The 12232-nt window shown below is 37.2% G+C and overlaps 1 protein-coding gene across 4 annotated transcripts in view; it reads left to right on the top strand.

Annotated features, from left to right (window-relative positions):
• mms19 (MMS19 homolog, cytosolic iron-sulfur assembly component) overlaps positions 1–12232 on the top strand; it is a 38228-nt gene that overhangs the window by 9129 nt on the left and 16867 nt on the right. For all 4 annotated transcript variants that reach the window (XM_025009948.2, XM_017433634.3, XM_017433633.3 and 1 more), the window contains exons 9-19: positions 1336–1422; positions 1963–2037; positions 2152–2229; positions 2987–3125; positions 4369–4523; positions 5287–5365; positions 8643–8768; positions 8848–8929; positions 9548–9645; positions 10605–10745; positions 11944–12099. In XM_025009948.2, the coding sequence (XP_024865716.1) occupies positions 1336–1422; positions 1963–2037; positions 2152–2229; positions 2987–3125; positions 4369–4523; positions 5287–5365; positions 8643–8768; positions 8848–8929; positions 9548–9645; positions 10605–10745; positions 11944–12099 (1216 nt within the window). The remainder of the gene's footprint in view (positions 1–1335; positions 1423–1962; positions 2038–2151; positions 2230–2986; positions 3126–4368; positions 4524–5286; positions 5366–8642; positions 8769–8847; positions 8930–9547; positions 9646–10604; positions 10746–11943; positions 12100–12232) is intronic.

The raw sequence follows: 12232 nt of genomic DNA, 5'->3' as shown, positions 1-12232 counted from the left end.
TTTTTAAACAAAATAAGAATCAGAGACTCGATCTGAACCAGACTGGAGGGCCGGATGAGATGTTACAGAGGGCCGGATCTGGCCCGCGGGCCTTGAGTTTGACACGTGTGCCATAGACAGTTTGGGCTTAACTGAAAAGTACAGGATGTGACGTGTAATCATTTGTCATTGTCATCAATAGCAGACTATTCTAATTAATTTACCTAATTATGTACTATTTGTCCAGGAATTTATTGGTGCATTTAAAACCATCACAAACCATCATCTCCTCTGTTGTGAACTACCACAACACTTCAAAATGTATTAAATAAAATAGTATAATTCCCCAAAAATATATAAAGTTTGTTATTAATTTCTTTTCTATACTCAGTTTATTGTTTAAGTCAAAATATGTCCTATTCAAAACTGTCCGACTGAATGTTTTACTCGTAGATGTCTACTTTTGTTTTTTCTTTAGATGCCCTCAGAGTTGTTGTTTTTTCATATGTGCAAACATATTCAACACGTTATGTAGTCAGGAAACTAACAAATACTCATATTTGTACTTCATCTCATAAACTGTCAGTTAATTGTGATTATTTCGATCACTTGAATACCCTAGCTATATTAGAGCTGTGCGATTATTTAAAAAGTGCAATGTCTGACATTATCTTTTAATATTGCTGTGATACCTGTTGCCATAAACCCACATTTTCCTCACTCCTCACTTCCTCCTTCGCCATCACTATCAGCTAAACCATCACTATCAGCTAAATCAGCATCAAGGCCAGTGACAGTAATATATTTGGATCAACTAAATATTTTATTAGCATGTAGAACATAAATTTGTAGTACTTAAAATATATAGTACTTATAATAGGATGAGAATGTCCTGGATGACTGAGAATCTACACCAGCATACTTGAAATATAAGGTCTGTGATTTTTTGCAGTCCTTTGTAATATTGATATTGTGATATATCGTACATCCTAGATAGATACTTTCTTACTTACTTAATTAGACTTAGTTACTAACTTACTCTTATTTATAGTTACAAATTCTTACTTAGTTATTTACTTACACTTACTGAATTACACATACTTGTACTTACTCTTTCTGTTCTTGCCCTTTCTAACTTACACTTACCGTACTTTCTGACTCTTCCTTACACACTTACTTTACTTTACACTTATGTATTTACACACTTATTTACTTATCAGTTTATTAACATTTACTTAACACTTACTTTCAAACTGCAGATTGTGTTTCTTTATCATATGTTATCAAACACATCTAAGGTTTTGTGTGTTTTAATGTTTTTTTTCCTTTTATCATCTTATAACCACCACCCTCCAGCCCCCCAATGACCCCCACGGTATCACCAAAGAGGAATTAATTCTGGGATTGAGGGCTGTCCTCACAGGAACTCCTAAATTTGCTGAGGTAAGGCAACATTTTTATCTCCTACCACCAGAAGACGAGGTAATATTTATGCTCATCTGTGTGTTTGCATGTCTGTCTGTTAGCAAAATATCTCAAGAACCAGCGCATGAATTATAAAAGAAACTCTGGAAAATGATCACTGGATATACAAATAAATAACTGTTAGCAAAGTATCTTCTTGATATAGTGAGTGAGTTTTAGGAAACTTTCAGAAAGTAATTATTGAATGTTCAAGATGGCTACCACAGCTAATCAGTCTTAGCAGTACAAAAATGGCTATATCTTAATTTTACAGATATTGAGCTAAAATGACGTGGTAGTAGCTGAAAATCCTTCACAACACATATTGCGAGCCCTGCGATGTCACGTGAAATTGTGTATAACGTTATTTTCAAGCTTTGACCAAAACAGCTACATCATAAGATGATCTTTGTTTAAGACTCTGGCATGAAAGATGGTGGATGCTAGGTCTGTATTTCCATGGGTGGTATTAGTTTTGGAGCAGCTTCCAGGGTAAAGAGTGTCTGTTTGGATTTTCAGTTTCTGTTACCGCTCCTCATTGAGAAGCTGGACTCAGACGTTCAGAGTGCCAAGTTGGACTCACTGCAGACTCTGGTAAGAAACTGGTCTCAAAAAACGCAAACACGTTGTTTTGGCTGCACAAGAATGTTTGCAAAATGAAACGTGATGGTTGTAATTTTTCATCTCATCGTGTTTATTGTATTTCAGGCTGCTTGTATGTCACAATACGAGAGCAAAGACTTGGCAGAATTCCTCGAGGGACTATGGGCGTCACTGCGCAGAGAGGTTTGTTTGAAATATACAAACAAAAATATTAACGAGTTATTATTATCACCTGCTGGAGTCAACCCTATTCAAGATGGCCACCATGGCAAGGCAATCTTAAAAAACACAAAAATGGCTATACCTCAGTGAGTTGTACACGTTTTGAGCTGAAATTTGGTGTAGTAGTAGTTGAGTCTGATCCCCAACTAATGTTTTTAGCACTAACAGATTGTGTGAGATTTGATTTTAAAATGGCCTCCACAGCCTCTTTCCCCTAGCCAACACAAAAATGACTATAACTGAGTTTTACAGATACTGAGCTAGAATTTGGTTGTTGTGGTAGCTGAGTCCTTTTCAACACATTTGCTGAGCACTAACAGACCTTTACTTCATTTACATGGTTTTTATCTTATTTTTTATGTGTATTTTAATGTTTTATGTTTTCTTTTAATAATCACTTTAACTTATTATTATTACCTACACTTTTTCTTTACTTAATATTACATTTACCTTACACAACTATTTTCATGATTACGTACTTATTTACTTACTTATTTACGTTTACCTAACACTTACTTACACTTTCTCTTAGTTTCTAACTCCAGATTGTGTTTTATTTTATTGTAATTATTTTAATCATTGACGTCTTTTCTTTTTAACTAACTTGTAAAAGCACTGGTCAACTTTGTTGTTTTTAAATATGCTGTAGGAAAAAACATTGCCTTCAGATTTTCCACACCTGTTTGTGTAATCAATGCTTCTTGTTGCCTCACTGCAGGTGTTTCAGACCTCCAGCGAGAAGATGGAGTCTGCAGCGCTCGCTGCTCTCGCCGCACTCACTTCCTGTCTGTCTCGTTCAGTCCTCAGCTCTGACTCTGAAGACACTCTCAGCACTTTCCTGGATCTTATTCTCAGAGGTGAACTGGAACTTTATTACACATGCGTAACCAAAACTTGAGGAACAAATGCACATTACACAGCAAAGATTAAAATAAAATTATTGAGATAACTGCAAGTTAGCAAGGAACAATAAGATGTCAGTATCAAACTATGTTTTGTATCTTTAAAACCTCAGTGAGACTTTTTTATTAAATACTAAAAGGCCCCCTTTCCACTGTATTTGGCATTTTATTATTACTTAAACATAAAGGGCAGTAACAATATTGGTTTTTGTGCATGTCTCTGTATTTGTCTGCTAGCAAAACATCTCAGGAATCACTAGACAAATTTTAATGAAACCCCCCAAGGAATGATTGGATATTCCTCTCCCATTGATTAATTCAACTAATCAGTCTTAATCAACACAATCATGACTATAACTGAATCAGTTTAACATATATTGATCTAAGGTTTTGTGTGGTAGTCACCGAGAGTCATTCACAACATGTGCTCTAAGCACTAATACCTCTTGTTGTATTGCATTGGAATGCACATACCATATTTTCAGCACTATAGGGCGCACTGGATTATAAGGCACATTGTCATTTTTGTAACTTTGAGTGGACTGCGCTCCATTCAAAATGGACGATGTCGGTTTTCTAACAGAGCTGGTTCACATTTATATGATCCCTCTATGAGAGATTGCAAATATAATCAAACGTTTCAAAACACACGGATGGATACTGCACCGACGTAAGCGTCAGGTATAAATGCCTACAGCGCTCGCTCAGGTCCGCACGCTGTGCGTGGAGCCCTGCGTGACGCTACAAAGCGCGACTATAACTGAGCCTTAATGCTGCAAGCGGTGCGGCTTTGTAGTTTACCAAAGTCGAACTAAAACATTACAACTTCTTACATATATAAGCTGCTCCGGATTATAAGGCGCACTGTCGTCTTTTGAGAAAATTGAAGGCTTTCTAATGCGCCTTAAAGTCCGGAAAATACGGTAAAATCATTTTCAAGGTTTAACCAAACTCTGTCATTTCTCATCATAATATGATCTTAGTCAAACTCTGGCAGGGCAGCGGATGATATGCATTTCATTAAGGAATGCTAGGCTTTAAATTTGGTCATTTTTCACTAAAATTGTCAAACACAGCTTTGTAGCTTTGGTTCTGATCATCCACATGTCAGTGGATCTTAAAAGTTTCCTAGAAAATCTGTCACTATGGAGAATGGACTGTAAACATCATGAAAACCTTCTGTCTGGCATCGTTGCAGACTGCAAGCATCATCTGAGTGAACCTGATCTGAAGCTAGTATGGCCCAGTGCCAAACTGCTCCAGGCCTCCTGCAGCGCCTCCAACAGGGCTAGTTATGTCATAACAGCCGCCATTATGCCATCTCTGATCAAGCAGTTTAACAGCAGAACACAGGTGAGACTCATAACTGATGGACATGTTGTTTTATTCAAGCAACAAGAGTAAAAAATAGATGCAACCATGTAACTTTGTTTTATTTTTATTCACTCTGATGTTACTTTTGTCTTTGTCATAAAAGTACAGACATTGGTAATTTGTTGTTCCTCTTAGAGTAACAATTCTTTGTCTTGAAAAGTGATTCAGCTAAAAGAAACTGATGTATGTCTGCATGTCTTAAAGAAATTATTTGTTTATTTTTCCAAAGATATGCTAAAATAATATGGACAGATTAGTTGAACAATTTGTCCTTAAAGAGATGAATAATCTTAACATTTTACTCATGTTTCAAACTAATTGTTTGACCTTAATTAGTATCACAGGAGCCTTCAAGGGCATACACATTTAGGGTAATCGCCCGATTGACCCCAGGGGCGTGCGCTTTCAAGTGACAGCAATGTGTCGTGAGCAGGTTCTTCTACCAGTGCTTTCTATAGGAAACTGCAGAGGCAAAGATGCAGTGCTGGTCTGGTGCGTGGAGGACCGAAAGCCACATATTCAAAAATAAAGGCAGAAAAATATATATTTTGCTTTTGCCTTTTTCTTACACATACGATGTACTGCTGATCTTTTATTGTTGTTCTTGTTTTTAATGATTTTATCTCTCTATTTTTGAGTGTAATAAATGTATTCTAAATTTCTAAATTTATCCATGTCCATAAAGTCCTACTTTTAGTATCATACTGACACTTTGATTAAATCTATTTGTCTCACTGAGCAGTGTTCTCACAGACGGACGTTGTTGGAAGTGGTGCAACGATTCATCCAGTCGGTGAACACAAGTCAGTCTTCAGATATTGGTGAGTACAGTCACTACTTTTCTAATTCACAGGATCAAACTGGGTTTTCTTTTCACTAAGTGGGTTCCAGAACTGATACTAGCTCTTATCATTCTATAAAAAATGTTAAGATTTAATGGTTTTGTTTTGTTTTTTAAATAATAACACTTTTAGAAAGTAATCATTGAATATACCTTTACAACTGATTAACTTTTGGAATCAATCTAATTCAAGATGGCTGCCACAGCTAATTGATTTTAGACACAGAAATGGCTGTAACTCAGTTAATGTCAGAGACATTGAGTTAAGCTTTGCTTGGTAGTAGCTGAGAGTCATACCCAACATACTTTGAGAGCTAACAAACCATATGAGGTTGCACTTCATGTCATTTACTAAAATAAGATAATCTTAATCTAAAACTTTTACATAAAAGGCAGTGGGTGGTATGTATTCTTTCAAAAAAAATGTTAGGCCTTTAATTATTAATCTGCTCCAAATGAGGCAGTCTAAGTGAAAGTAACTGCATATTTTTAAACATGGCGCCATGAGGCTGCCTCCAGCTCCTCGTGAAAGAGGTTCTTTGGTGCTAAGAAAGCACCGACTCTGGTTTAGCACAGGAACCTGTTTGGCCCTACTTACAATCTGATTAAAACTGCACCGTGTTTCACTTCTAACAAATATTGAAAAGAAGAATTATTTTCTGTTAGTTTTTTTCTATTTTTCCATATTCACACTTTTTAATCATACACTAATGCTTAAAAATCTTGCGTCATCCCTCCTTTCTTTATACAACCTCAGTTCCAACAAAGTTGGGATCTTTTGTAAAATATAAATAAAAACAGAATTCAATGATTTGTAAATGTCATAAACCCATATTTTATTTTATCACCTCTTATTTTAACAACAGTCTATAAATGTTTAGGAACTGAGGAGAGCAGCTGCTGGAGTTTTTTGGGGGGACTGTTCCTATTCTTGTCTGATGAAGGATTCTGGCTGTTGAACAGTCCTGGGTTTTCTTTGCTGGATGCTGGATGCATATGTTGTTCTAAAACCTGTATATGCCTTTCTGCATTGATGGTGTTTTTCCAAATGTGTAAGTTGCCCAAGCCAGATGCATGGATGATGTACCCCCATACCATCAGAGAAGCAAGCTGATAGCAGGCCGGGTGGTTCTTCTCCTTTTTAGTAGAGAGCACATGACATCCGTGGCTTCCAAAATAAAAAAAAAATGGGATTTGTCTGACCACAGAGCAGTTTTCCACTTTACCTCAGTCTATTTTAAATGAGCTTTGGCCCAAAGAAGCCATCAGTGTTTCCGGATTGTGTTCACATGTGCCTGATAGAGCTTCAGCCAGCGTTTGTGGACGGTACAGTAAGCTGTGTTTACAGACAATGATCTGTGGAAGTGTTCCTGAGCCCATCCAGTGATGTTCAGAACAGAATCAGTCCTGTCCTGAGGGCCCAAAGGTCAGACGGCTAATATTGACTCTAAACCTTGTCAGCTCAGAGGTTTCTCCAGATTCTTGAAATGTTTTGATAATATTATGAACAATAAATGATCGGGTATTCATAGGCCTGTCGCGATAAATGATAAATCAATTAACCGCACAATAAAAAATCTGAGGTTAATAAGTTTCATTTATCGGCGTTATCATTCCTTCGTGTCTCTCTCTTTCTACTGAAGACACTGGATGACTAAAGGCTCCGGTGCTCTTCTGTGACCCCTTCCTTTCTCTTAGCGTCAGGGGGGCGTGGCCTGTCACATCAGGTAGCCATTCAAGGCACCTCGTCTTGTACGTCTTTAGCATTAGCCCCCGCTAGGAGTTAGCAAGCTGAAAAAACACTGTTTGATACTGGGGGGGGGGGACTTTTTGTTTATAAAACTGTCAGTTTTGATCGTCTTCTGTATATAAAACTGATGATTATTATTTTTTGAAGGGCAGTTTAGTTTACAGACTTCATAATCTGTACTGTTTTGATTGAATGTAGGTTTTATTTCCGGGGGTTTTTTTTTGTTATTTTTTTTTAGTTTTTATTCAAGTGCATTTTTTGTTAAAAGAGATTGAGAGTCAATTTTATTTTTGTTTTTGGTTATTTGTTCCAGTTCCAGTGTTAAGTGTTCTTTTGAAAGTAAATTTTATTAATCTTTGAGAGGATGTACTTGCACTATTATGTTATTATCAGTACATTAGTTTAAAATGGTCTCCAAATGATGTTATCATTTCTCGCAATAATTTCTGAGACAATTAATCGTCCAGCAAAATTTGTTATCCTGACAGGCCAAGGTATTCAAAGTCTTTTCAATTTTCCATTAAGGAACAATATTCTGAAATTGTTTCACTATTTTTGTAGACATAGTTTTTTTGCAGTCTGGTGAATCTCTGCCTATCTTTACTTCTGACAGATTCAGTTTTTCTAAAATGCTCTTTTTATACCCAAAACTCATATTGACCCATTGCCAATTAACCAAATTAGATTCAAAATTCTCCTCCATCTGTGTCTTATTCTACCATGTACTTTTCCAGACTTTTGTTGCCACTGTCCCAATTTTTTTGAGATGTGTTGCTGCTATGAAATAGAAAATTACTTTTTTTTTTCCTACCAAAAAAAAAAAATCTTTGATTAAACATTGGGTATATATACTGTTATATTGTGAATATAATATGGGTTTATGAGATTTTCAAATTATTTAAGTATGTTTTTATTTACATTTTACACCAAATCCTAACTTTTTCATTCTCCAGACATTTTTAAGGTCTCTGAAGTTTTCTTTTGACATTGGATGCTTCAGTCCTTGTACCTGAGGGACCTGTTCACGTATTAGAGATGAACCAGAGTTGTCGAAACAAAACTGTCAACTTAACAAAAATAAATAAATTTTAAATGGATCTTTAGATTTTTTTTATCAGCAGACTGTCACAAATATACCATTTGTTCCAACATTTTAGATGATTAAAAAAGTCAAGTCAAATTGATTTATATAGCACTTTTCAGCAAAAGAATTTCTTCTATATTGAATGCGGCTCTTGTAAATACGGCTGTGCTTTCCCTACTCTTTTAAGTCATAAAGTCTGCTCTGAAATAGGCCTATCATATCATCTTGGACCCTGTTTTTTGTGTTTTGTATTTTCTGTATATTTAAACTTGCACATTATTATGCATTTCCTTTTGATTATACAGAGCATTTCTGTGCAGCATGATGTTTAACACAAATGCTTTTTTATATTTGTGTGGAATGGCTAAAAGCAGAGCTTATTTTTTGAAGTTTGATCCCAGCTGTTTCTCATGACTGTTTTAGATGAGAGTGTGTTTTCAGAATACAGAGCAGCTTTGTGCAGCATGGTGTTTTCAGCTCTCTCTGAGAGTAATTCTAGTCTGCAGATCACTGCTGCCTCTGTTCTTAACTCACTGGCACAACAAACAGGTGAGAAACAAAGAAAACCCACACTTCCAGCTGACTTTGTCTCAGGGGTTTTTAAATACTGCTACTCCTTGTTGCTCAGGCCTGCTTTTAGACTCTGACATCCAACTTGCTGTTGATCACTTGACCAGACTGTTGCTGGCAGAGGAGGATGAAAGAGTCAGGTATTATGACCCTCCGCAGAAAGATAATCTTTTTCTATGTGTGTGTGTTCACCTTTACAACTTTTAAATCCAACCCACTTCAACATGGCCACCACAGCAACCTGACCTTAGAAAAATATAAATGGCTATAAGGGCTAAAAACCAAATATCCCATGAATCGATGGACAGATTTTAATGAATCTTTCAGAAAAGTAGTCCTCTACTGTAGGCTTATATCCAATGATTCATTTCTTTACTCCTAAAGTGATTCATTTGTAGATCATCTTCAATTGATTACTTTTTGTAGTCAATCCAATTCAAGATGGCTGCCAAAGCTAATCACTATTAGCCAAAACAAAAATGGATTTAACTTAGTCATTTTTACGGATATTGAGTAATGTTTTGTTGTAGTAGTAGTTGAGGGTCATTCCCAACATATAGTCTGAGTGTGTCATCTTTTGATATTGAAAGAGATTATGCATAACATTCAAGGTTTGACCAAAACATCTACAACTCTGGCATGAAGGGCGATGAGCAATATGCATTTCTTCAAAAACTTCTAGTCTTTTAATTTTTCAGATTTGGTTTAATCAACCATATGTCTTGTCTCTGATCGCTTTGTTTCGATTCTGCTTCCAGTTCCGCTGTGGTGGACTGTGCTGGAGCTTTAGCAGAGCAGCATCCGGCGGCCTTCATCACTAAACTGATCCCAAGGCTGAAGGAGGAGTTGTTTTCTGGTGAGTATGTGCCAATTCTGCACAGGTATTAACATTGTGACAATAATAAATTACAGATGTGAAATCTACGGTGGCCCTGAAGTGCAAACCACAACAACATTAACGAAGCACGCAAACAAAAGACTAAGCACGCAAACAAGAAAGGAAACACACAAACAAAAAACGAAGCACACAAACAAAAAACAGAAACGCAATTACATTAACAAACCGGAAAAGGTAGGTCCCAGTGGGAGACCTGAGAAATCGCTGATTGGACGAAACCACTTTTGAGCCAGAAGTTCTGGCTTTTGCTCTTTCAGCGTTTCGGTCAGCAGGAAGAAAGTCACAGCAGCATGTATTGCCCAAACTGTGGAAAAGAGCTGGTTGAGGGCAGTCACCGAACTTTTGCAGTTGTTGTGGAGAGTCTTCAAGAAATGATTACCGATAACATTCATGTCGTAGAATGTTCTGCAGTTAGATTTATATCATGTTTTGTGGTTTGATTCACGACAGGAGCTAGGGGAGGCTGGGAAAGAAAAGGGAGGGAAAATAACCTCTGTTTTTTGTGTGTGTTTGTCTGTAAGGCGTAGCTGTGGCCGACAACAGCGAGTTAATAAAAACCGTTCAGCTTCCACAAGAGTCGCCCTTTGTGTGAGATAACGCATAACCAGGAAAGTGTTACAATATTTTCAACAAACGAGCTAAAACCAGAAAAACTTCCGGTTCAAAAGTGGTTTCGTCCAATCAGCGATTTCTCAGGTCTCCCACTGGGACCTACCTTTTCCGGTTTGTTCATGTAATTGCGTTTCTGTTTTAGTTCGCGTGCTTCGTTTTTTGTTTGTGTGTTTCGTTTTTTGTTTGTGTGTTTCGTTAATGTTGTTGTGGTTTGCACTTCAGGGCCACCGTAGAAATCAGTAAAAAAAAGAAATGATAAAATAATTTCAAGGCATTTTCCTAAACTTCCCTCCTCTTTATCAAAGACACAGAATCTTTTGAGCTACGTTACCATCCTGCGGTGCATCGGAGGTGTTTAGCTGCTCTGGCAGCTGTGTCCATCCAACCCAGTGTTGTCCAGGAGAGTTCACCTGTCCTCCTGGATGTCCTTAGTTCAGCACATTCAGGTATTCTGCTTTTCCATATCAACAGTCTAATGCCCTGTCCACATGGGAACAATTTTTGTAAATCTGTCATTTTTTTGTTTCAGCCTTGCATTCACACAGGTTTCAGAGTGAGAAAATCTTAAAACTCCACATTTGCATTTTAATGTAGACAATAATGTCATAAACCACCTCTAACCCAAACCTACAGACGTAACAACAATAACAATGATAGATTACATGCTGGTGTTTGTGTTGCAGACATTAGTTTCACAACTCCAGTAAAACCTTCATAATCTCTATTACTTCAATAAACGAATGAGGCTGACGGACAATAACATTACTGGTACCTTAAATAGAGCAGAGCAACACTTTCTAATATTACACAAATAATCTAAGGACACAAAGGTTTTTATCACTTTATTAAACTGCCAACAATACAAAAAACAAGCTCTTTAAAAGAAAAAAATAACATATAATCTACATCAAGCATACATGTAACAAATGGAAAACGTTTTAAAAGACCGAAACTTGTGTATAAAGAATTAAGCCTGATATGTTTTGAACATTGTGAGGAAAACTCTTCCACCAGGAGTCCCTCCCTGAATCTTTGGTCTGAAAAGTGTCCGTTATGTCCATATATCTGGACTGACACAACATTGCTGAACACTTTTTGGTCTTGTAGTTTAATGTGACATGAAGGTTTCTGTTCTTTCCTCTTTATTTGCCATTCTTGTGTTTTTCTTCCTGTGTTTACAGTTGGATCAACCATAGACTGTGATGTACAAACCATAGATTGCATGATATAACCAGTCTACCCAGCATATAAGCTTTATGTGCGTGCTCCTCACCTGGTTTCCTGTTTCTGGTGTATTTTCATGGCACTGTTTTAGCACCACATACAAGCCTGGCATAGCTACTGCATCACATTGGGTCATTTTCTGTTTCCGTGTGGATGAAAACATTCCTAGAAACTGTGCCGTGTTTACGAGGATATTTTTTAGAAGTGACAAATTAAAGAGATTGTTTCGGGAAAATTGTCATTGCGTGGACAGGGCCGTAATGTGTTTGTTAGTTTGCAGAAGTAAAACTCTGACAGGTGAGGCGGATGATAATGTAAATCATATTACTGCCAGCTGACAGAGTAGGTCTGTTTTCTCAGAGAGAAGGCAGCTGTCCCTTCCTGCACTGATGGCCGTTTTCTGCCTTACGTTGATTTCAGGTAGCACTCGTTTCTCTGTGGATGAGGTGGTGCTGGCGTGCCGCAGCCTGCAGAGGATAGCAGAGCAGGTTAAGGACACTGAAGAGGCGGGGCAGTGTTTCCATGATGTCATCATCCCACGCCTTCTGTCTTTGGCACTGCAGGCTGCACTGCAGAGTAAGCAGCAAAACTGCTTAAAATGCAGGAGCCTAGTTATGCTCTAATTTTTTTCCCCTTGTCTTTTGTTTTCTTCACAGTTAAATATTTTGCATATTCAAAGTAGTAGCTATGTTGTGTAAATTAAGATACC

This window comes from Kryptolebias marmoratus, linkage group LG2 (genome assembly GCF_001649575.2).
Source record: "Kryptolebias marmoratus isolate JLee-2015 linkage group LG2, ASM164957v2, whole genome shotgun sequence".
Taxonomy (NCBI): domain Eukaryota; kingdom Metazoa; phylum Chordata; class Actinopteri; order Cyprinodontiformes; family Rivulidae; genus Kryptolebias; species Kryptolebias marmoratus.
Note: the sequence above shows the minus strand (reverse complement) of the source record. Positions and strands in the feature narration are given on the sequence as shown.